The following is a 24,627-nucleotide window of genomic DNA, read 5'->3' on the forward strand; positions in this document are numbered from 1 at the left end:
AAAAACTGGCAAGAAAATTTCCCTATAGTGGAAAGTATCTGTTAGACAGATTACACCTCCTTACCTTTTCTATTTGAGATAGTATTGTCCTGAGTTTTGGGTAAGACTCCACAGAGGCTAAATCACTATCATTTTTTTGACAGTAGAAAATAGCTTCCTGGAAGCTCAGGTTTTTATCCGGTACAAACCACAGCTCTGCTCCATCAACAACAACTGGGGCTCCATGAATTCCAATTTCATCTATGCAGAAGAAATATTGCACGCATAAGAAATAAATTCTGAAAAACTCATCCTTTCCTTTTCTGAATGTAATAAGACATTTCAGTTTGACACTGGGAAGAGCCAACACTCCTTCTTGCATTCTGAGCTCTCTCAGAATCAAATTCTATCAGTCATGACCTTTGCTGGTATCAAACAGATATTACAGTAGTAATATACCAAAACTAATAAAAGATATAGAGTATTAACAACTACGTACACATAGCAGAAGAATACGCAAAAAGTCCATTTACCTGGTACATACCACTCGGGTGTCTTTGGAGTGCTACCTGTCCAGAGGGGAAAAAAAAAAAAAAAAGTAACAGTCACTTCAAGTTCACCTTCTAACCAGACCGTAATCACCAATAATGGAAGTGATGTATTGTACTCATGCTTCTCAGTATGCATGACGGAAAAAATAAGAGGAAAAGGAAACCATACACAGGTTGAATAGTTTAAAATGAGCTGACATAAAACTAACAGGAGTTTTGCATACCTCAGTCTTAAACAACTGTGGGTTTTTTTCTCCCACACAGAATACAAGAATCAAAGTAGTATATTTACCCATACCTCCCCACAACAAAAAAGTTTCATTACGTAAAATACCTTTTTAATGAACAACCAAAATGTAAAAGCCTACTGGATTACAGCACTTTTCATACTGCATGGAAAAACCTGGATCTGTGCAGATATGCCATGCCGTTCTTTTGTATTCCCACTCCTCTGTCTCACTACAGTGAGGAGCTAGTACACCAGTTTTACCAGAAGAAGGTTAATTCACCTAAGGTTGAAGCAAACTGTACACCCAAGATGTCCGTGGTCATTTAGTTACAAATATCACTAAGAAAGATTAAGTAAAGTCCACAAATGCTGCAACTCGGTACCTTATATCACCTCACCTAATAAGAAGCCACTTCTCACTTCATGCGAGAAGAAAGAATATGGGAGCAGTGATACTGCATCCTCCTCATGGTCATTTTCTGATATATCTTTGAATATTCTAAGTGCACGTCTGTTTTTATGTTTCATAGGCGAGATTTCTCACATACTGACCTCTTAACAGTTCAGAAAGGAAATGATAAAATATTGTTTGCAAACTTTCTGTTATTGGGCAATAATGACAACTCGCTGGTAAAAAATAATAAACTCTTTTATAGGAATAAATGGATGTAACTGCAGTTTACCTTTTGTTATCTGGCAGACCCATTCAAGTTTAGCTTCACAGTCAAAAGGCTTGAAGTAAAATTCCAGGTCTCTGCCTTCATGAAAATAAAATCTCCAAAATGATCGCCGTGAGAACTGCGAGGTCTGTACAAAAGTAGAAACAGAGAACTGAGTCAGTATGGCATAGGCCTCTGAAATGTGAAATGAAACTGTACTAAAAAGGTACTTTGGCAAAGCCAGTATATTTTACTGTGGTTTTAGTCCCACAACTTATCTTGCAAAAAAAGAGCAGACACAACTGTAACTCTTCAATTATAACTCTCCATGCTAGCCAAGTTTGTGAAGCAATTAGGTAAAGGGCTTAAGGTCAGTCTACATACAAAAGTCTCCTCTTGCAATGTTGTTTCTTTGCTTTTTTTTTTTTTTTTTTTTTAACACACACAGGATCTCATCGATACTTATTATTAAACTACCTGTTGCAAATTATTGCCCTGAAATGATTCTCATTTCTGCTCAAAAGAAGCAACCATCTGAACTGGCACAGAAATAATCTTTCTTACTTAAAATTATTTCTTATAACCAAGCTTGAAATCTGACTTCACTGTTGCTGATCTCTCCAATAAGGAGTATTTTTTATCATTTAGTGAAAGAAAATGTCTACACATAGCAGGTAGGGGAGGGAGGTTACTATATTCACAGTGTCCCCTTCAAACTGCTCTCCTCTTATCTAAAATTTTTAGTAGCTTAATGCTGACACCTTCTCAGCCTGGGGTCATGAACACAGGAGAAGAGAATGAGGGGAAATGGCTGCAAACAGAAGCAAGGGGATGCAACTATCCTTTCCTTCTGTAAATCCTAAAAGCAGAGGTGGTTCTAATTAGGTTAAAAGAAAGGATGGTATTGGAATGATCTTATGAGAACTCAGGTAATGCTTCAGAAATGTTAAAGGCCATTTTAAACCTCATGCTATCAAGACTAAATTAAGCAATGAAGAATAGCATTAGGAATTAAGCAGAAGCCTGAGATTTTGAATTAGAAACTGATACAGCACTTACAGTCTATTTCACAAGTAAACAAGGGAATACACACAATAAATACAAACACACACTCTATCCTGGCTACTGCATTCCCCTACTTTAGGTTCAAACATTTTCTTAATTTGCAGTTCAGAAAAAATAATTTAGATTTTAAAAGTTACTGGTAGGGCTCTGTTTGCTTTTTTTGTTTTAGACTCTATGTTATATCCTTAAGTGTTATGTGTAATATACAAGAGATACGCAATATAGCATTATGCAATAGAGAATAGCATTATAACTAAAATATTTTGTAGTTCAAAAGAAGTCTTATGAAAGGTTATCATTAGCACAGTGCTTGGTTCATAAAAAACTGTTTGAATAAGGGAAAATTGATAATAGGTGTAGACTGAAAAAGGGAACACTAGCAACTTCTTCACTATGCAAAGAAAACAACTCAGCAGTCAACCTAAATTCAATATACAGCTAGCGGAAGTACTTTTTCCAAGTACTTCCATGTAAAAACATACTTGCTGTTATTAAAAACCTGGAAACTAACCTTTAATGCAGCACAGTCTCTTGTATCATATTCATCTTCCAGATAATCAAGTGGCATAACAACACTAGTTACCTACAAGATGGACAGGATGAAAGAATCATTACTTTATGACTATTTTTGCTATGGTAATCCCCAGAGATAACCATTCAAACCTGGGATCCCATTACGTTTATCACTATTAAAATATGTGTTAAATGGCAGTTACTGATCAGTTTTGAGCCTGTCTACCTGTTATTCGGGGTGGGTGGTGGTGGTGGGGGGGGGAAGAACTCACAGTTTCAGGCACATAAATCAATTACAGTGAGGAAGATATTTTTGGAGAAGTCTGACATATCAAGGAGGTGAACTGATAAACCCTCCCCTCTGTTGTGGCATGAGGACATCTTGTTCTCTCCACCAGCTCTTTGATGTTTACTACTATATTTCTGTTAAAGCATTTTAATGCAACAGAAACAGAAATCAGGTTAACCTTACTGAAGATATTTAATTGGAAATCTGCCTGGATGGCAGCTCTTAAGTGCAAAATCTTCTTCTGAATTATTCATCTGTTGAAGAATCTGTCATATTTTAATTAAAATATTTATCAATTTACTTTCAATCCAGTTCAAGCTGAAACAAATCAGGACATGACATTTCCTGGTTAAAAGTTAACTTACGGGTTTATCATCACTCCATTGCCAGGTTCCCAAAGAATCTGGACTCCTCTTATTCATTCCAATCCATACCCATCTGTCATTGCTGTAAATAAACAAGATAAAATCTTAAGCCAAGTATATGGTTCAGCTCATTTAATAGAAAGACTGACCTATGTCATAGCATTACTTATGATCAAGCAGCAAAACCAAAGGTTTACTACTGCAAGTTGTAGCAGTTCAAGCAGAAAATGGGTGTAAGGGATAGGACCTCTTTGCACTTTTCTTTAAGAAGGGCTGTAGGTTGTCTTTCCTTGACCACAGAGAAAACTAACTAAGTCAGATAATTCCTTTGTTTGCTGCATCACCACTTCATCAGTTTTCACTTGATATAAGTGTCTCTTTTCTACACTTTTCTTCCAGGATCACACACATAGTGTTTATTTGGCTTGCTTGTCTTTCTCTTGTCCTTCTCAGGTTGTCTCTCTCTTCACCATCAGCTCAAATATACTCTTCCTCAAACCACATGAAAACTTCTACTCATACAGAATAACTTGCTTCTATTTCCCTTAAGTTTGTCAGCGATATAAACAAACCAAGCACGGGCACATATTTCAATTACACACCTTCATAAAAGAGGCATAGACATAAATGAGCACATAACACCACTGACTCCAATGCCTGCATAAAAGAATGGCAATAGAAATTTTACTCCATTTTACAGGATTACAGTCAGAACTGTATTTTTTCCCTAGATTTTACTTCTTCATTTTTCATAAGTGGAGGACACATAAATTCAAAATTTCAGCTATGCTCCAAGATACAAAGTTGCAAAACAGGTTTACAATGTAAATACTTAATTCTGCAGGAACAACCTTTACCATACTCTTTACTATTGCTTATGAATCTAAAGATACTATAACAAAATGAAATATGTGCCAGTCAAACTGCAAGGTTAGTTTTGTACTGCAACCTCTACTTCTCAAAGTATCAATTTTGTGCTAGGTACTGAAGTTTGTGATAATTCACTCTAATCCACTACCCTACCCAAGAAAGGCAAAGGATGCTTTTCTGAGTGATGGTATCAGTTGGAAGCAGCAGAGGGGAGAAAGATAATGAGTTTTCTATGAAATCACAGGCTACGTGAAACCCTACTGCAATAGAGCTGCAGAAAAGGTGCTCTCATCAAGGTGGTCTGACAGCAATAGCCAAGTATTGATGCCACAGTACAGGGTGCTTGTAAAACTGCATCAGGAGTACTATTCTGTAAATTCATGTTGTACCAAATACAGAGAAGGAATACAGGATATTTGAGAAAATGAGAGTTTAGGCTATTAACAAGAATTAAGGATTTTCTTGTCTAGCCTTGACAAAGACAGACAGGGAAAGGATATAATTATTCTTTACAATATATTACAAGACTAAACCCCCAAGAAGAGGAGCTATTTGAGCAAAAAGGACATTGTGTCTGAAGGAACCACAACTCAGAAATAAATTTAGGCTCAAAATTGGAAAGAGATGTCTGACCAGCAGAGGTTAGTTTGGAAAAGGCTCCCAAAAAAGTAGTGCTGAGAAACTTAAAGTGATTTTAAGACAGAACTTGGAAAGTTTATGAAAATAACTTTATTACATGGAGGGATGGACTCAGACCCAGGCTTACTTGCATAAGCAATGTTATGAAATCACGGGGCAACGTTAAGAAATTCTTTGGTAAAACCGTGCCACTACCCTTCCGCACATAGCACCATAAAGATGCTAAATTGCACCTGAAATGGCTGACAGTGCAGCACCAACAAACAACAGCTTTGCCCAGAGTATGTGGGCTAAGTACATGAAATCCAAGAGCAACAACAATTTATTTGGTAGAGTTCCCATAAGGAAGAAAAGCATCAGTCACAAACAAATCTCATTTTTGTTTTTTCAACTCCAGTATTAATTTTCTGACATTGGTGTGATAGTGTGATCACACTAGTGCAATCTTATCACACTGAATAGTCTTTAGTCTTTTAATGGTATCACTAAGGAGCCTTTAAAGAGCCTAAATGCCCCATATCACTCCAGAGGGAAAACTGCGAGCCAAACATTCACAGCTGTCAAGCAGCTAACTGGCTTTTGGCAATTTGCCTTTAGGATTTTATTTTTCTGTGATTGTTCTTTCCAATTATGAATCAGACATTGCTTAACCCTCCCCTCCTAATTGTCACCTACAGGCTTAGTGCGGTTTAAGCAACTTATCATCACAGAGGAATATCTACTAAAAAGAAAATTTGAGACACTCATTTCAAAACAATCTGCAGTAGTTACCTGAGGAACCAGAGCAATTTTTCAAAGTCTTTCAAATCGTATTTGGCTTTTAGGTAACAAATAAGAAAACCCTAAAAAGCGTGCCAGGTTAAGAATTTCTCCAGCTTATCTCCCAATTTACAATTACTGGCCTGCAAACATAACGATGTTTTGCAGCTGACTGGGCACTTACACATTAATGTACATTTTTTGTTTCTTTTGGAACTGTTCAGACATGACCATGAGTAATTCAGTAACTGCTACACTATCTCTGATAGCACTTTTAAGCTTAACTAAAGCCTTTTGATAGCCCTCTGAAATTATACTATCACCTCATCACAGAAAAAAAATTCCACCAACTATTTAAGACAAATATGAATTAAGACTCTCTATTGCAACTAAGCTTGCAGCAAGGAACTTCCTTGTACTTTAGGTATCTGTCTCCTCATTGCAAAGCATTTAAAATACATCCTATGGACTGGTATCAAAAGGGATTCATCAGTGCTAGAGTATTCTTTGAGCTACTTTCCTGGAACCATCTCTAAAACCTAGATTACCGTAAGTTTTAATCTAAAAAATAGGTTCAATTTGTGCTTTACAATGAACTCCACTCTGAGTAACAATGAAAGACCCTAAATCTCCAGCAATCCCTGCAGAATACTGGTGGCTTTTCTCTCACACAGAACTTAAACTTCATAAAATTCAGTGTTGTGCAGGAGTGGATAAATACAGTTTAGATCAATGTGAAGGCAATATATACCAGTAATTTTTCTACTGTCATATTCTAACTGCTGAAACAGAAAAAGGATTTTTTTCTGTCCCTCATGTCAGCTCCAACACAAGATTAAGAGCCTAAGTGAACTTATTGTGGCTTGTAGTTCAACCTAGTTCTTGACAAGAGATAACACGTGTACATCTGGGCCAACTCCCTGATGGTGTAATTTAAGGCACCATTTAATTTTAGGCCATGCTGGACTAAAAGTATACATGAAGCCCATTTGACCCCCTGTTCTTCCCTCTGTAACAGGCTACTGCCACTGGCTGAATCGCCATCCTGCTAATCACCTACTCTTTAGTGGAAGAAAAGAAAAGGTGTATTAATGCAATTACTACGACTTGCATCTCAGCTTTATTGCTGTTTTGGCCAGTGTGTTGAGAATAAGATCATTTTTTTCTTGCAAACTCAATGAGGCTTTCTAGATTCAGAACAATTACAGTAGCAGAGCTGTGCATATAAAAGACAACTGATTTCTTTCCAGTAAGGTGTCTCATTGAAATGTTATTTCTAACCAATCCAAGCTGTTACTCTCCTTGCATCCAGTGTCACTGCCAGCTATAAGCTGCAGAATGCTCACAAAAACAATCCTAAAAGAATGGAAGTAACAGAACTGGATGTGTTCTGCCTGTATCATGTCCCTCAAAGTGAAAAGAGGTTATCTCCTATTTCTTTCAGACAGGGGAAGGTTGGCAGGCACATTTTATTTTCCTTTCCAATGGCAATCGCCTGACTTGGCTGGAGCAATTCTAGCTCTTATTTGCCTCTAAGGTGGAATACAAGTAAAGAACAGAATGGACTAGGCAAGCTGCCCTTTTCCTGGTGAACCAAACTGACTTTTGCTAACATTTAAAAACAAACAGTTCTCAGTGAGTCACCGGAGAACTGTGCAAGAGGAAAAAAAACGAAACCGAAAAAGCCAAGGTGTGGCTCCTTCCCCAAGCTGAAATGAGTGCACTGAATGAATAGTTTATGTCAGAGTTTGCACTGAGTAAACGCACTGAACATGGACAAACTACATGCCAGTGTACTCCAGCAGCTACTCACATCTAACATTATTTTAGGATGATTTCTCCCGGTTACCCAAATTATTTGTTCTTGGTGAAATAATTCACTTGGTTTCTTCTCTCCTTTCTCAAATGAGTTAATTGTCAGAGAAGCCACCCTTCACTCTTGATCTTCAGAATACTTTATATAATCACCACCTCTGAGTAATTTAAAAGCATAACTAACTTAAAACACTTCATTATGTTATCTAAACAAACAAACAAACATTATTTAAAAGACTTCGGGCAATATCAAATATGTAGTATTTCTGTTCAGGAAGTTCCGCAATGCTTGGAAAGGGCTTAACCCTGATGAAAATACTGTGTTTTGAGTTATATTTGACACATGCAGTTACTGCAGCACTGACTGCAAAGTCAGTTTATACTGGGCTCAATATATTGCCCCTTATTTAAGTTCTGGTAGAAAAATACTGAAGTACTGGGACTTTCCTTCTTCCAGGCTAGGTTCGAGTTTTCTGAAATATGGGACCTGCAGTAGCATCATGTGTCAGCTGACTTTCCGGAAAGACAGGAAAAGTCCCCACCTTTGAACTCCTAACAAAAAATGGCCATTAACTCTAATTAATACCTTAGTCTGCAAGCTGAAAAGTAGTTCCAAGTACTTGTAGAAAAATAGTATGTTACTTCTCTATTCATGTTTCATAGTAGACTAAGTACAGTAAAACAAAATTTGTAATTGCAAAACAGTATGATAAGACCTATAGCTAAAATAATTTGTGCACTAGTTTCTATTTCAGGGACTTTAGTCACTTTAGCAAAGGAGTCACAAGTGGCTTTTATACAAGCTAAACCATCTATATATAGAGCATACAAGTTTGTTTTTATCTCTTATTAACATAAACACTAAGTAATTTTCATGATTTGTGCACTTTAAAAAAAGTTCGCTGGGTTTTCAAGAAGACATCTCTTCAGTCATCAAGTTTTAAAATCTAATCACAGTGTTGTACGTTGGCAGCTTCTGAAATAATCCCGATTTAGTTTGTTGATGAAAAAATTTAGATCATGTAACTGGCAGTATTTGAGTTTAAGCTGGCAAAAGTTCTGAAAAAACAGGCTGCCAATCAAAAAAACATATTACACAAGCATCTGACATCACACCAATGCCTAATAAAGCTTTGCAGTGACAGTTCCTTTGATTAAAAAAGGAGCCTTAGACTCATAAATCATGTAGCATTTAATTTGTTGATACCAGAAAACTCAACATACCCATCTAATGCCCGTATAGTATTATTGCAGTTATGCCAAATGGGATCTGTGCCAGCCAGACTGCTGGACACTACATTATTCACATTTACAAAAGATAGGACCCAGTTTAGTCAGGAAGCATTTCATGAATAAAGATGACACCTATCTGAAAAACTGAAATAATAACTCATCTCTAAAGAGCGTATCAGTAAAGAATAGGAAGAACTGTCACCTAGTTGTGCCAAAATTCAACATAAAAAAGGAAACGCACATTACAACACAGACTTAAATTTATGTAACGGAGGACGCTCAAAGCAAATCTCTTTTCCTGCACTCCCTTCTAGCAATGTGAAACGTTTGCCCAAGCTGCACTCCGTTGACATTTTCCAGGAAGGCAGTGACATGACCAGCAGTTCAAATGCCACATCTAGCCGTTTCTACTGTGGGAAACACAGTCACCGTACACTATCTCATACTTGCCATTTGGGGTCAGCAGCAGCATTTGCGATCTACTGCAGAATGCATCTGAAATAAAAATTTTAGCCCCTGACTAGTCTGTTACCTGATTATTTTTCTCAGGATAGAATGAAGCGCCTTGATTTCTTCTGAGTGACTAAAACTAGGCAGATGGCCTCCGAGTGCTTCACAGAACCTTTCTGCTTCTTCCCAGGTTCTCGTTCGCAGCACTCTCTCACTGTGGAAGAACTTCATAACAACCAAACATCAGAGTAGAAAATTATGCAAGTGACAGCATTTTTAAAACACTCCGGTATTACTCAAATATGGCCACCCCAGCTAGGAATGAATAATGGGTATTTCCAGAGGGAGAGAGCTTGACTTCTTAACAATTATTTTATTTTTTTCAGTTTGTTCGACAGCAGCCAGACTCTGAAGTTTAGCTGACAAAATTAATTTCAAATGCAACATATTCCATATGGCAGGCTTTCTCTGTTTTTCTTTACCAGAAAGATTTTACAAAACAACACCCAACTCACTCCAAAACTGCAAGCCAAATTATAGGTTTTAAGGGATGTTGTTCTTTCAAATTTATGGTGACCTGCAAAGCCCCATTTTCAGTGGGACTAGGCCCATTTGGGTGCTGCAGGTGAAGAAAGTTCTTCGGCAAGCCCTTTGCTACCTGCATGTATCAGAGCTGCATACTTGGCTTATACACCTCAGCCAACATGTCCACTTGATCGCCTTGACTTCAGTCCAAGCCAATTCCCATCAGCTGGATCTCTCTGCACAGGCATGCTGCACTTGGTCAACAAGAGTTTTGAAGAAACTGCCAGGGCCAGCTGTCACATCCCATCAGCTATGGGACAAGCTATGCTGCACATCAGCTAGACCCATCCCTTCGGGATCCTTGCCCGCAGCCTTGCTATTCAAGCTGGGTTTCCCCACTTTGCTACATGAGCTGTTTACAAGACACAGTTCATTGCAGATGCTGAGTCCAGAAATAACGAATAAACAATCCAATAAACAGCCTCAGCTTTACCTTGATTTGATTGTTAATAGGAGGGGAAAAACCTGCATTTCTAAATACAGACTTGTTTAAGCCATTCCAGCTAACAGCATGGCTGCCTACTTCCACTATTTACTTCAAAAACAGTAAAATGCAATTGAGCCTGCACTTTTGTGATTCAGACCAGAGAAAATCCCACCTCTCCTATCTAGGCTCTTAAAGTATAGAAAGGAAAAGGCCAAGGGAAGGCAATGCAAAGCACTTTCCTTCCCTGTTCAGGCGTCCCCGCGTGCCAGATGACAGCAGACAGGCTAGGATACAGACACGGCACACTCCACCAGCACCAGGCTCCTGAGATGGCAGCACAGGTGAATGCTGTCGCCCCACTCAGCTCTGATGTGCAGAGCTGGCCACAGAAAGAGCAAGGAGAGGCACGCTGCACTTTTCAGGAACTGGCAGAGGATGATGCATGAGAACATCCGGAGGCAGTCAACCTGAATCAATGTGAATTCCACCTTCCAGCGTAAAACATCTTTGAAATACCCTCCAGAGCAGCTATAAGACACAAAATGGCTAATCGTGCACTTGCTGCAAGACAGTAACAAACAGTTAACATCTAATAGGAATAACATTTTACCTTGTAGCAGGCAAGGCCGGATCCATTGTGCCACCCAGGGGGACAGGGATCAGTTGGCTTTGGGAGCACTTCTGGCTCCTTGGGCAGCCCGATATATTTTTTGCAGACAGAAAATGCCTTAGTGGTTTTACAGTCCTTAGTTTCCCACTTTCCAAGAGACTTTCCACTGGGCATGGCCACACATCCTCCTGAAAACTCTAAGATTTAAGCCACCAAAGACATATTTAAAACTATCAACTGGTTTTCCAAAAAAATCCATAGATATCTGAGTCACTATTTTATTTCATCCTTGGAGTTCTGTAACATGGTACTCCAATACTTGCTCAATGTATAATGATAGTATTTTAACCTATTTTTTTAATTGTTAAATTTACCTGGTTGCAAGGAATTCCAGTTAGTGTATGTCACAGCTTCAGTTTTTTCCCCATCCACTGTACCCCAGGAATATATTCCTGATTGGCTAATATCCTGCAAACCAGTCCAGAAGTACTTTTCTTCAACTTTGGCGTGTTTTCTCATTAGACTGTTTATAAATTCTTGCTCAAATCTGAAAATTCACAGATTAATTTGAGTCAATATTTGAAAGATACCTGAAACTATTGAGTCAATTTGAAAACCAGGCATATTATTACATGAGTTAGTTCAAGTGGTTGTCCAGGCAGTCCCCTATTCAACATGGGGTCAGCAGACTGGGAATTCACATACTTCCAAGAAGGTTTTACACTGTAGGTTTACCATTGTCACACCATGGAAAACACGGTTTGCTAGTTCTCTGCAAAGGCAACTCTATCTCTATTTTTGTTTTATAAACCACTAATTAGCATACAGAGGTTTTAATCTCTGACTATATCTCCAGGATCATACTGTAAAACATGCCCATAAATTACAGAGACGTGCTTTACCTGTTCATCACTGTAAGATTGCACTGCGCTCCAAATGAAACTTCTGTTTTATAAACTTTGTAACAGTAGTTTCCATGTCTCTCCCATCCCTGGTTAGAGAAACAAAAAAACATGTTTATATGTAACAGCCTAATTTAGGCACTGGCTACAGGAAAAAATAAATTGCTAACATTGGTTGGTGCCCGCAAGCCAGCACAGCATGTACAAGAACAAATCGTAGAATCAGAAATGCAGTGCATCACATACAAGGTCCAGTATCATCAACTCTCAGATTCACAGTTCTAAGAAATAATGCAACCACGGGAATAAAATACACCACTGTTTTAGCTCAACTGTGCAGAGTCTTCTGACTGCTATGTGCATTTAGAGAGAGAAACACAAGGGCGACAGCCTAGTCCTATTCCAAACAATAGGAGTTTTCATGCTGTTCCACCAACGCCAGGATTCAAACAGAGGGATAATAAAAGGGCATTACTCGTGTTTCTTTACTTCTGAAAAAAATATTTTATACTGACAATGTGTGAACTTACAAAATTTCTCTATTACTGAAATCTTTTCCCTGTATTTAGACTGAAATTTCAAGGAACTTTAGTGTGTCACCTCTTTGCTAGCATACCAATGCCAATGGTGTCTGAACAGCACAGAAAGCTATAACTTCTACATGCTGGCAGTCTCTGAAGAGACAAAGTAAAAATACCCTGAGGCTGTGCACAAAGAAAGATAAGGGATAAACATGTTTCCTGTTGCAGGCAATATGCCATACAAAACTGAACCAAAGAACTCTGAAGTAGCTAGTAATACCATCCCAAGATTAATCAAAACGGAGAAGACTTCTTTTCAAGCCTTATTTATGCTGTAACGTTATATTGTTAAAAAAAAAAAAAAATCAACCCCCCCCCACCTTTATTCGAGTCAAAGAACAAAAATGAGAGCCAAGTGAAGTGTAACAGAAACCTATTCTCATTTATCAACCTCTGTATATCTTTATGTTGCAAAGCACTTATCCTAAATTTTAAAACATACTTAAAGCAAAAACTGCAGAACAAATGGCATTATTGATAACATATCTAGTAAAAGCAATTACTTTTTTTTCAAACAAATAAAGAAAACACAACATCTCCTGGGGCCAAGCTCATAATACTTTCATCAATAAACAGAGTGGTAATACATCTAAAGCCTGCTTAGGGGAATCTGAAACTTGGCTCATGCTACATAAATGTCCTTTTTCAGCTAAAATGTTCCATAGACATTGTATGGGCAAGAAGGAAATGGGAAGTAGAGGGAATAAGTAATTTTATCCGGGTTTCTGAACCAAGTGAAAGTAAAAGAAATACAGACTTCCTATTACCTCTCCCAATGAACAACTTCCATCTGATTTTGTTTCATTCAATATCTCTCCTTTTTTCTGGCACACATATTTCAATTTTTCTTCACAGGATTTGACTCTCCACTGTCCCAACTGTGAGAAGGAAAGGGAAACAAAGTATTTAAAATTCTAAAGTCTTTTCATTTCCATAGTGCAGAAGCTGAGTTTTTGTAAGGGGAAAAGCCAAAATGCCTCCAGCTAAAATATTGGGATGCCCTGGATTATATGCATAGGTGCATGTTTGGAAGGGAGAGAGAAAGCTGACAAATGTGGAGATAGGATGATTCTGGATCACATCTGAAAAGGGAAGAAAAGGCCAAGGTGGTGCCAACTCTCTCATATCAGGGAAGGAATGAGTGCAGGAGGTGTGCTCCGCTTTCTGCGGAGGTGGGGAGGAGGCAGCTCAGAGGAGCTGGGCATATGAGCTCCACAGCCAGCCTGACAGCACAGAAGGCAGATGCTTGCCCCAGTTTTCTACTGAATCTGGGAGATGGGATACAGCCTGCTTCCCTCTCCACTCATCTTTGTGACCTCCTTTCCCCACCCACCCCTTGCTTCTTCTGTACTGTATCCCTCCAGTGTCTGTCCTCTCCTCTTATCGAGGTATCTCACTACCCATCCCCAGATGGGGTCCCCCAAATTGGTCCTGGAGATGACTGAACCCAGCTTTTCCTTTCAATAGGTCAGTCCACCTCCTTCCTAGTTCTTTGCCACAGACATGCAAGAATACAGTAACCCAAAATGCAGAGTGACAAGGACAACTGGCTGGCCAACAGCAGAAGCAGTCTCAGAGCTGTGAGCAATTTCTTCCAGTCTTTGCAGTACACAGCTACCAAGTGGTGGCTAAATAATTTTAAGAAATTTGTTTGTAGAAAAAAAGATTATCTGTATTTTAAAGGTTATTCCAGAAATAAAGTCAGTTATCTGCTCTGCCCTCCCCTTGACCTTCACACACATAAGTGTTGCCTCTGCTATGACAGAAAAAAACTGAAGAAACCCAACACTGTATTCCTACCTCGCCTGAATATGACACACAGTTAGGAGTGCTGTTAAAAGGAACTTTTGGTTCATTCTGATCCCAGTATGTAAAAACCACAGCTGAGTGATCTGACCATTTGAACAAAGTTGGTACATCTTCATTCCTGAGACCCATCCACATTTCTTCTTCAGCACCTGTAATTTAAAATTAGGACAACACTGTAGTTTCAAAATAATGTTCAAACTAATTGAAAAAGGATGTGAAATCAGCAAAATTAGTTTTTTATCACTATACTGCACAGCATGAATGCCACCATTTTTTTTCTCACAGGAAATTTGAGGTTTGAGACAAGTACAATATATTTTCATTATCTTGTTTCTTAACTTATATTCATGAATGTGAATAAGTTTCACAGAGAAGGTAACAAACAGAAAAAAAACCCAGAAATAAGGAACACCTAAGCAAAAAAAGCTCAACCAAATCTGATTTTTGGAGTGCACGCAAAAATGTAAGACCACAGAGTACAGATAACATTTATTAGTTCAGTGACCCAGTAGTCAAATACTGACCCAACTAGCCAAGATTCTTTTTGAATGAGAAAATTAAACACAAAGTATTAGGCAACTAGGAGTAGGTTAGCCAAATAAATAAATAAATAAGATCAAACCAAAATAAGAGCTAATACAGAGGGACTGGACCTCAACAGCAACACTCAGCACTAGCCTGGGTACAGGCTCAGCATTAGCACCTTCCTTTAAAAGCTAGAGGTTATGACAATCATATGCTAGAACACGGAAAGTGGTTTGTAGTTTATGGTGTGCAGCACTCGGTGCTCGACACCTTCACAAATATCCCAACTCACCTTTATGAAGCTTTGTAACAACCAGTTCGACATCTGCTAATGAGTGTATGCTGATGAGGTTACTCTTATTTGCTTTGCACAACTCATCTGCTGTACTCCAAGGTGCCTGGTTGTTTATCAGCATGTAGCAAAAACCATTGTGGGGAAGCCAGCCCGAATCACAGCGAGTATCCAAGTGTCTCCAAAACTCTAATAGTGAAGAGAAATGGAATTAGAGGCTTTTGTTTTACATTGGCTAGTGCAATAAGTTGGCATTTTCTTCGTGTTTTAAATCTGGCAGCACCTTGAAAACAGCCAGAAACCAGTGATCAGAACGTGTTTACGTCTCTTCAGGGCTAATGTTTTAAGAAAGGGTCACAATTCAGCCAAGCAAATAGACTTGACTGAACAGCATTATGGGGATTCACAATATTTTGGGGCCATGAGGTAGGCAGAAGGAGAAAGAAGTTAGTCAAGAGTGCAAGTAAAAAGCTGGAATGCATTACACTAGGCTGGTCTTAGTATAAGTGAAAGGTTCAAAAGTAATTGTAAGCCAGATTTCAAAAGCAATTAAAAGCAAACCAAGTTACTTCACTGCAGGACAGCAGCCTCAACAAAAAGTTGCTTGTTTTATTCTGGCAAGGGTTTGCACTTTTATAGGGCATTATTATCTATATGCAGTACCACACATAAGACCAGTTTTGAATAGCTCACAATGAAACAAATGCTTAGTTTTAAGCATTTTTTCTTCTGAAAATTATGATATTCAAGAATTCAAACTGGTTTTAATGCATGCTGAAAAAGGTGTATATACTGGTAGCCTTTCTGGTTCAAAACACACTGTAAAATACTCCAATCACAAGAATTTTGGTTTTTAATTAATAAAACACTTTATAAACACTGGTAACAACTCTACATACCCACTGAGGAGCTAGAGAACAGATAAGGATGGTTAATTGACAACTAGTTTTCAAGGGATCTTTTAAAAATTTGAACTAGTTCAGTTAAATTTAAACTGCTTACTAATTTTTCTCCTCAAAGGCACACATCTCCCCTGGGGAGCTGGAGAGAACGTGCCTTAGCCAGTGACACTCCATGACACTTTCCACCACCAGGACACTGCTTCACCCTTCTTATCCCCTAGTCTTCCCCCTCATCCAAGACCACTCATCTTCCAATAAAAGTGTTCCCATGAGAGCCCCACAACCATAAGCCCTGGAAACTCGGCAAGGCCAAAGCACACATGGAAGAACAGACCATGGATACGGGAAGGGTTGGACATCCAGGTGTAGGTAAATGGCCAAAAGCACGGAAGCAGTTGTATGTCACAGCTGGACACTGTAAAAACTGAAGGACTCTATGTGCGTGTGTGTAGGGGGGAGAGAATAAAGCTTTAAACTGTTCTGGTTTTCCTATTGCATTATTTACTTTTACCTTGTAAGCTGTTATGGATCCAGTAAAGATTACACACTGGGCAAGCTACCAACTCTTGCACTCTGACTTCCAGTGCTGGGCCTGATTTCAAAGGATAGTAAGGTTGTTTAACTATTTCTATTTGAATTCAACAAGAGTTTGATTCAAGCCTCAGGGAGGTCCCATTTTATGTCAATACACACCAAGACTGAGAGAAATGGGCTTAAAGGAGAGATGGAAAGGTTTGAGATGCAACTGCCAGTTCCAGACTTTCAGTAGCACATGAAAGAAGACACAAGCCATGGAGAAAAACGTGATGAAAAGGGCAGGACTGTGCTGGGAAATGCTTTACATGTGAATGAAAAAGCTGCAAAAAATGAAAGCTGTTCGTGATGCATCATCTTGACACTGAAGATACAGAGTTTGCTTCTGTTCTGCTAAAAAACCCAAAGCTGTTGTGAAAGTGTTTTGGCAGAGACTCCCAAGAAGGCTTGGGGAGGGAAAAAAAAAGACTCCATAAGTGAACATTACACTCATATTAACATGCAAAAACAAAAATGCGAGCTGTCCTACCTGGGAGGATTGGAACTTCATTGAGTGACTTCTTGCAAATATATGGAAGTCTAGTCCCACAATGGTAACTCTGCCACTGACCTGAAGCAGCATTCATCGCCACACAGCTAGTCCCATCCAGCGGGGACAAATTCTGCATATCTGTAGCCAGAAACAAACAAAAATAGAAGAACACAAGTTATCAAACAGTAAGGTAGTGACTGCTTCTTTTTTCTATTGCCTTTCAATGCAAAAATAATACACTTTGCATAGTAGAGCACCTTGTATTTGAAGAACATGACTTGCTTTGAATGAAGGCACCTGTCCTACCATAAGTCCCACAGAAAGTTTTTTGTAAGAGAGAAAGTTTCAGAATCAAGGAATCTGGACTTCTTTTCCAATGTTTAATCATAGAACCAGGAGGAATGTTCTATTTACAATACAACAAACCCTTGGCTGAGCAGTTTCCCAGACTAGAAATATCTCAGGGGAGAACCCTTTTTGCAGCCCTCAGTTTCCTTTGGCAGCCCCTTTCCACCCCCACTCCAAACACAGCTCTGCACTCTTTCAACTCTAACCATAACCCTTACCTGAACAGAAACCTGAGACAAGGCCCCAGATTAAAAATATTACAGAGGAGAACTCTTTTTTGCAGCACCCAGCTTCCCTTGGAGCCCCTTTCCATTGGTACTTTTCGGCTTCCTCTTTCTTTGACCCCCAATGCAAACCCAAGCTGTGACCTACACAGAGCACCCCAGCTCCCCCTGCCCTGGGTTCATTCAGTCTCACATCAAAAAGACTCAGGGTGGACCTTAGTTCTTCATGGGAGAGTACAAGAGAGACAGGGACAGGCTCTTTTCAGAGGTGCACAGTGGAAGGACAAGAAGTAACGGGCACAACTTGCAGCTAGCAAAATTCCTGTTAGATACCAGTATTTTTCACAAGAGGGGTTGACATTAGTATGTCCGCCATGACTGCAGACTAAATTATGCCACTGTAACTCGGGATAGTCTAGTCTCTAGCTCTGCATTACAGTCCTACACTGTCAACACAGTTCCAGAAGAAGGTGCAGCCGATAGTACAAGCAGCAGCAAAGTCCTTAACCTTTCCAAAAGAAAGACCAGTTTTGGAAAATCTCACAGAAATTTCTTAGTAAAGCTCTCAAAGAAGTAACAGAGACCACTTCCTATTTTTTCCACAGAATTCATGTTGCAGCACTGTTCTAGAAACTGAAGGAAAAAGAGAATTCCACTTTAAAAAGGTCAAATTCAGCTTGAGTGACAGAACAATATCAGCTTCAGTATTCCTGATTATTATTCCTCCAGGATTCTCATATATATACATCCATGGCATATTTGTGAGAATATTACAAATACATGCTGAAAATTCCAAACAAACAAAACTCTCACCAATTCTACTAGGAACTTGGGAGTAATTAAAAAAGGTTTTTCAAAGGTTTTATACTTCTTTCATCTTTGCCTCAAAACAAATTTAAGCAACTCTGAAGTTCAAAAACACAAGTTAGGCTTCTAAGTAACGTCAGTTCTTGCACATACATCAATAATTGTAATATTTGAGGGAAGTCAACATCATTCTGTCAGTGGGAGGAGAAATTTAGCAGCTAGGGAAGCTTTACTAAAATGGATCTCAAGGATACTATTTAAGTTTTACCTTCTTAGAGTTTTATTAACTTACTCATCCATAAACATAGAATGAATGCAGAAAGAGTCACTGGCTAGGAGGAAAAGATGCTTCCAAACTTTTAACAGAAACAGAACAACAATGATTGTTTTGATGAAGTCCAATGGAGAAAGGTTAAAAAAAAAAAAAAAAAAAGCTAAGCATCATACTAGTTTGTGTTGTGAATATTGTTAATACCATCAGAAACATCATTACCTGGATGCCAGTTGAGAAAATTCAAAGGTTTGTGATCTGACCACTGCCAACCTCCAAAAACGTCCAGTTGATTTAAGCCAATCCAAAAGATCTCTGCGATGTCATCCTTAGCTGGAAATAATTTTTTTTTTTTTTTTAAGAAGACAATTAGTATAAAATGCTCATCCTTTATTGGTCTCCTTTAAATTAAAAATGTGATCTGAAAGGGCATGCATTTGAGGAAAGAAAGATTGCAACCATAATCGGACATGCAACCTTTCTTGAACTCAGGAGGAATTCACCCACACAAGTCTTCCCTCCCAGTGGCTTCAAATGTTCGTCCTTTGGTTTTATAATTCCCAAAGGCACACTGATAATTCCTCCAGGCCAAGCCTGAACATCAGTGAAGGATGATTTCATAACAAGTGGATAACACGCTGCTAAAACACCAACTGCCACTCTGGCCCGTATTTGAGATTTTGGGGACATTCCTCATTATAAATATGAACTAACCACTAATATATATAATTTCTTTATATATATAAAAAGATATAAACTAACCAACTACTATAAATATGAACTAACCACTACAATGAAATCACACAGATAAATGAAAAAAAAACAAACCCTCCAAAGTGAGATTAGCAGCTTATTTTTGCTACACAAATTAAAGCACCAATGCATTTTAGTACAGTCAAGTTTTAACCCAGAATTTTAAGACAGAAGCTAAAATGCTGTCTTCACTTCATGTTAATTTGTCAAGATTTCCTGATATTCATATGTGAATAATTACACCTACCTTGTATGTAACTTAATTCAGATGCATTTTGGATGCTAAGTAGATCTCCCCCTTGCCTTTGACATGAAATATAAGCTTCCTTCCAAGAAAGAGCAGACTGTGTATTAAAGTGGTAGCAACTTTCAGACCCCGGATCACGTTCCCAGAAATCATGACAACCATCCTCTGTTTAAAGGAAGCAGAAGGTTCTTGTAACTACAACTATACTGAAACATCATGAACGTTTCAGAAGAAAAATTATAATACTGAAGGTCTACTGATTTTTATATTGGTAATCACATATCTATCCTGCAGAGTAAGTGTGTGCTGATCGTCCTGTCAACACTGCAAGAGCAAAGGGACCTGCTTTTACCTAGCTTAACAGCAACCTGCTACACCAAGGTGGAGCTGTACATATGTGAAGTGACAGAACGCTTTTAGGACATCTATTCAGAAACCCAACGTGCCTGGTTGTAAGCAGATTCCCCATTTTCCATCATGAGTATAATCTTCAGACGTAGCGCACCATTTCCCACCCGTATGTGTTTCGTCCTGAATGCAGTCATGATGCCACGTCTTATTATACAGAAAGGGGAACTCACAGGGTTTTCCATAGGAGTTTCCATCTTTGGTATAAACCTCTGCAGGAAAAAAAAAAAAAAATTAAAGAAGTAGATACAAGTTGTCTAGGGGAGGAAAGAACTGAAAATATATGTTACTGCTTGTACAGACACAGTTAACTTAAAAGCATGCAAATCACACTTGTGGTCTTAAAACGCCGTATCTTGTTGTTACAGATAATATACAGCAATGCTGGAACTGAAGAAATTAAGAGGAAAATATTTTTCTGTATTTCTTCTTCTGAGTAGGTATAATACAGCAGAAACTTGTTTCCCCCTTCCTGGTAAGTTAGGGATAAATACATTGTCCTGTTGAAATCCAGGTGGTTTGCACCGAGTACTACAGAACAAGGCTCTAGGAATCAACATATACAAAAGAGGGAAAACATTTCAAACTGGACTCTTCAGACTGGTCACTTTGAACAATTCAAATACAAAGAAAATTCTGCTCTTAAATATGGTAAAGCAAGTTTTCACCACTTCTTCCAGCAAGCATGAGATTTTAGATGAGACTGGCTTCCATGGCAAGTGGACAGGCTACCAGACCAACGCAAACGGATGGTTCCTGACAGGCCAACAGCCTGCGAGCTAGCAGCATGCACTGAATTTGATTTGCCTACCATCAAAGAAAATATCCTCAAATCCTGCTCTTATTTGAGTTAACAGCAAAATGCCCATCACTGTAAAGAGGACAGTGTCGGTTCTGATAGAAGGTGGTTGATATTTCATAATAGGTTCTCGCTAAAGCACGGGGGGAGGGATTTAAATATGCTAAGAAAGCCACTTGATAACACAACTTCTGCAGTTGTGCATATTTATTTTTTATTAAAAACAGTTAAAGTTTCATACTTGAATACCAATACCTCTCTACAGAAAAACATTCTATTGCTTTACTGATCAGTCTTTTCATATGAATAATTTTAAGAATTTATTGGCATAGGCATACAGCAACAAGCCCTTAACAAAAAAGAAATCCTCCAAACCCCTGTGCAAACTTACCATGGTAAGGATACCGACATATATCATGGGAGGAACTGTTGCTTCTCCACTGGTCTGTTGCATTTATGCTTGCAGTTACATAGGTACTCTTGACAGTCACTTTGTACTGAGATGCACCAAGGATGGAAGCATCAGCACATCGCCACCACAGCATAAGTTCTGAGTTACAATCAACCATTTTCAGGCGAGACGGCAATTTGGTGAATATATCAAGTCCCAGGCACTGCTTGGACCCCAAATGAAAGAGGCGATTCTGGGATACCCATTTCCATAAAGCTTCACTTGTCTCCTCGCAGTCATCTATCACTATCCGTGAGTTTTTAACTTGTATGCACTTGTTCAGTGTGTCATGGCGAATGGTAAAAGCATCACTGCCTGTGTAAGAACAAACAAATAGCCACATATGGGTATGAATCAGTATCACTTTCACAGGAAGTTCATTTTTAAAAGCGAAATTACATTCTGAGGCACAGTACTAGCAAAGTACAGCAACTGCTGTTTGTACATTATACTACCTCTTTCGTATAAGCCACGTTAAGTACATTCTCCTGATCTTTAGTGAATATTCTTCTGGTGGAAAAGAACAGGTCTCTTTCAAAGTCATTATAAAATGAGGGGAGGTAAGATGGGGCTGTTTTCTAAGTCCAATCCTATCGATGAGAATTACTCCTTTAACTTTAACACATACTGATTGGATCAAGCCCTGATTAATTTGCAAGCTTACTGGGTAAAGAATCTTGCCTTCATGCCTATCTGCAAATGCAGTTACACACAGCAGGTACCATAAAATATAATTAATAATAATCTTCACTTAGTAAATACTTTTTTTTTTTAAAAAAACTGTGTATCATATATGATACACAGCATGACAGGCTCATATGTGAACCAGTTTGTGGGTGCAACTGCAATAGTACTAAAATAACTGACACTGCTTTTGGGAAAGAGCTTTAGAATGAATATCCCAAAGATGCCACACAAAGCTTAAGAGTATCATTTTTTAAATGACAGAGGAACCCTAGTTTCACTTTCAGCTGTGATGTAGCTTGTCATTAAAGAGGAAAAACCAAAGTTGACAAAGCATAGTATGCAATCTTAAAAAGATATGGATCACCCTTCTGATACAAGCTGACACCTCTGCCAGTATAAGAACACCTCTGACAAGTGGCAGTAGGTTTAAGCTAACCAAGAAAAAAATGCCCTAAAACTGTTTCTATGCCACAATAAAGATGGCCCCACAGTATAAAACTTTCACTAACCAGGCTGAAATGGACCTTGGCTGTCCCAGACCCACAAGGCTATTACTCTGCTGTTCAAATAAGGAATCTGCTGAGTGGTGTTTTGTATTTAATAGTAATGCACTGTCAATCACATTCCTACTGCGTTTTTTTAATATGACTTAATAATAGGTTTGGCTGAACAGCAAGGAAAATATTCAGTGATGTTATGCAGTGAATTTTACCACTACTTCCCAGTATACTCGTGAATTTTCCACCGTGTAAGGGCCAAATAGTATCTAAATAGTACTGAGCTGGTCAAACTGTAAAGAAGAATCTCTAAGTCAGCCACCTACTGGAGTGACTTCTTCTGAACAGCACACTTCAACCAACCATCTCTTTCATGCTATTAACTAAATAAGACATTTTAACAACCAAACCTGCTTCTGTGGTATCTTTTTACCCTGCGCTTTTTCAGCACTGTATCTGCTTTTTGCTTTTTATTCTCCCCTCCAGACTTTCTTGGTCTTTCAATTTCTTGTTCCCGGCCTCTTCTCAGATCTTCCCTTTCCTCGTTCTTCTTTCACTTCTTCCCGCACAACCCTCATTCTGACAGCAAGAGGAAAACTACTGTTTAAAATTTCCCCAGAAAAACTCCTGATACTGTCTCACCAAATCTCTCTGCACAGCAATTTATTAATACTGGTGCTCAATTACGCCAGTTCAACACTCTGGCCGTGAAATTTTACCTGACATCTTTACCTACAAAACCGGGCCCGTCGCTGTCGAAGGACATAAAACTACGAGAGGTGCAACTATTCAGCGGAGAGCTTAACTTGTTTCCCAGCAGCTCGCACCAAGCTAGCGGCTTTGGCTTCTAAAAATTTGCTCAACATGAAGCTTTACCACCTGCTTTCCGAAAGGCTGGGTAAGCCTCCCTCCTCTCCCTCTGCGCATAAAGCCGCGAATAAAAATGACGGCTCGCCGCCCTGCGCGGGACCTGCCCGAGTCCGGGCTATTTCTCCTCTGGAGGTAACAGGCCAAAGGCCCGCCCGCCTCCCTCCGCACCGCCCCGCCCCGCTCCGCTCCGCGCCGCCGGCCCGGCGCTGCCCCGGCTCGGGGACGGCCCCCGGCCCCGCGGGCACCGGGAACGTGGCAGCCGGGGGCGGCGGAGCCGCGGCCGGTTTCCCGACGCCCCAGGCGAAGCGCACGGTCCGGGAGGGAGGTTTGAGGTTTTTTTGGTTTTTTTTTTTTTTTTTTTTCTCCTCTTCCCGCTTTCGCTCCCGCTTGGAAGTTTCCCACGTTGTTTCCACGCAGTTGGACTTCGCCACCCAGCGCAACGCCCGGGGGTGCCGGGAAGCGCCGGGGCGGAAGGCCCGTCACCGCGCCGCCTTGCCCCCTCAGGCGCCCGCCGGGGCGGGCAGGGGCCTTCCGCGCCCCTTGCGCCGCAGCGCACCCGCGCAGCGCCCGCCCCCCCGCCCCCCCCCGCAAGGTGGGCGCCCGGCTTACCTGAGGGCTCCCGGCGGGCCGCGCAGCAGGCGAGGAGCCCGGCGAGGCCGCAGGCGGCCAGGTAGAGCCCCGCCGCCCGCGCCATCCTCCCGCGGCGCGGCGCGCAGGCTGCGCGGAGCGGGCGCGCTGCCGGGGCTCGGGCTGCCGGAGCGTCGCGCCCGCCGCCGGCTGGCCGGGACAGCGAGCCGCCGGCCGGATTGGCCCGCCCCGGGGAGCGTCACTTGTTGCCAGGAGAAGAGCGGTTGGGGGCGGGGCCGGGCCTGGGCGGCGGCCGGGTGTGAGGGGTCGGGGCGGCGGGGAAGGGCCGGCCCCGGCTGCCCCCGCGGGAGGCAGGTCACGGCCGAGGGGAGCGGAACACGGGACAGGGCACTGGCGAGTGAAAAAGTAAGAGTGAAGGTGAGGAGAGCAGGGGGGAAATGAAGGGAAAAGGAGGAGAGGGGAGGGAAAAAAAAAAAAAAGAGGAAAAGTGAAGGGAAAAAAGGAAGGAGGAAAAAAATGAGGGAAACCCGAGGGAAAATGAAGACAAAATAGAAAAGCAGAC

The 24,627-nt window shown here is 40.2% G+C and overlaps 1 protein-coding gene across 1 annotated transcript in view; it reads right to left on the minus strand.

Annotated features, from left to right (window-relative positions):
• The window catches only part of LY75 (lymphocyte antigen 75), a 48,546-nt gene extending 24,375 nt beyond the window's left edge, over window positions 1-24,171 (minus strand). The window contains exons 1-18 of the mRNA XM_075711420.1: window positions 24,087-24,171; window positions 21,364-21,738; window positions 20,212-20,385; window positions 19,766-19,930; window positions 18,988-19,098; window positions 17,113-17,253; window positions 15,148-15,336; window positions 14,322-14,479; window positions 13,289-13,399; window positions 11,941-12,029; window positions 11,413-11,585; window positions 11,039-11,235; window positions 9,499-9,641; window positions 3,651-3,732; window positions 2,995-3,066; window positions 1,443-1,566; window positions 513-548; window positions 65-240 (exon numbers count right to left, since the gene is read on the minus strand). Of these exons, the coding sequence (XP_075567535.1) occupies window positions 65-240; window positions 513-548; window positions 1,443-1,566; window positions 2,995-3,066; window positions 3,651-3,732; window positions 9,499-9,641; window positions 11,039-11,235; window positions 11,413-11,585; window positions 11,941-12,029; window positions 13,289-13,399; window positions 14,322-14,479; window positions 15,148-15,336; window positions 17,113-17,253; window positions 18,988-19,098; window positions 19,766-19,930; window positions 20,212-20,385; window positions 21,364-21,738; window positions 24,087-24,171 (2,601 nt within the window). The remainder of the gene's footprint in view (window positions 1-64; window positions 241-512; window positions 549-1,442; window positions 1,567-2,994; window positions 3,067-3,650; window positions 3,733-9,498; window positions 9,642-11,038; window positions 11,236-11,412; window positions 11,586-11,940; window positions 12,030-13,288; window positions 13,400-14,321; window positions 14,480-15,147; window positions 15,337-17,112; window positions 17,254-18,987; window positions 19,099-19,765; window positions 19,931-20,211; window positions 20,386-21,363; window positions 21,739-24,086) is intronic.
• Window positions 24,172-24,627: the final 456 nt, after the last annotated feature.

This window comes from Pelecanus crispus, chromosome 5 (assembly GCF_030463565.1).
Source record: "Pelecanus crispus isolate bPelCri1 chromosome 5, bPelCri1.pri, whole genome shotgun sequence".
NCBI lineage: Eukaryota > Metazoa > Chordata > Aves > Pelecaniformes > Pelecanidae > Pelecanus > Pelecanus crispus.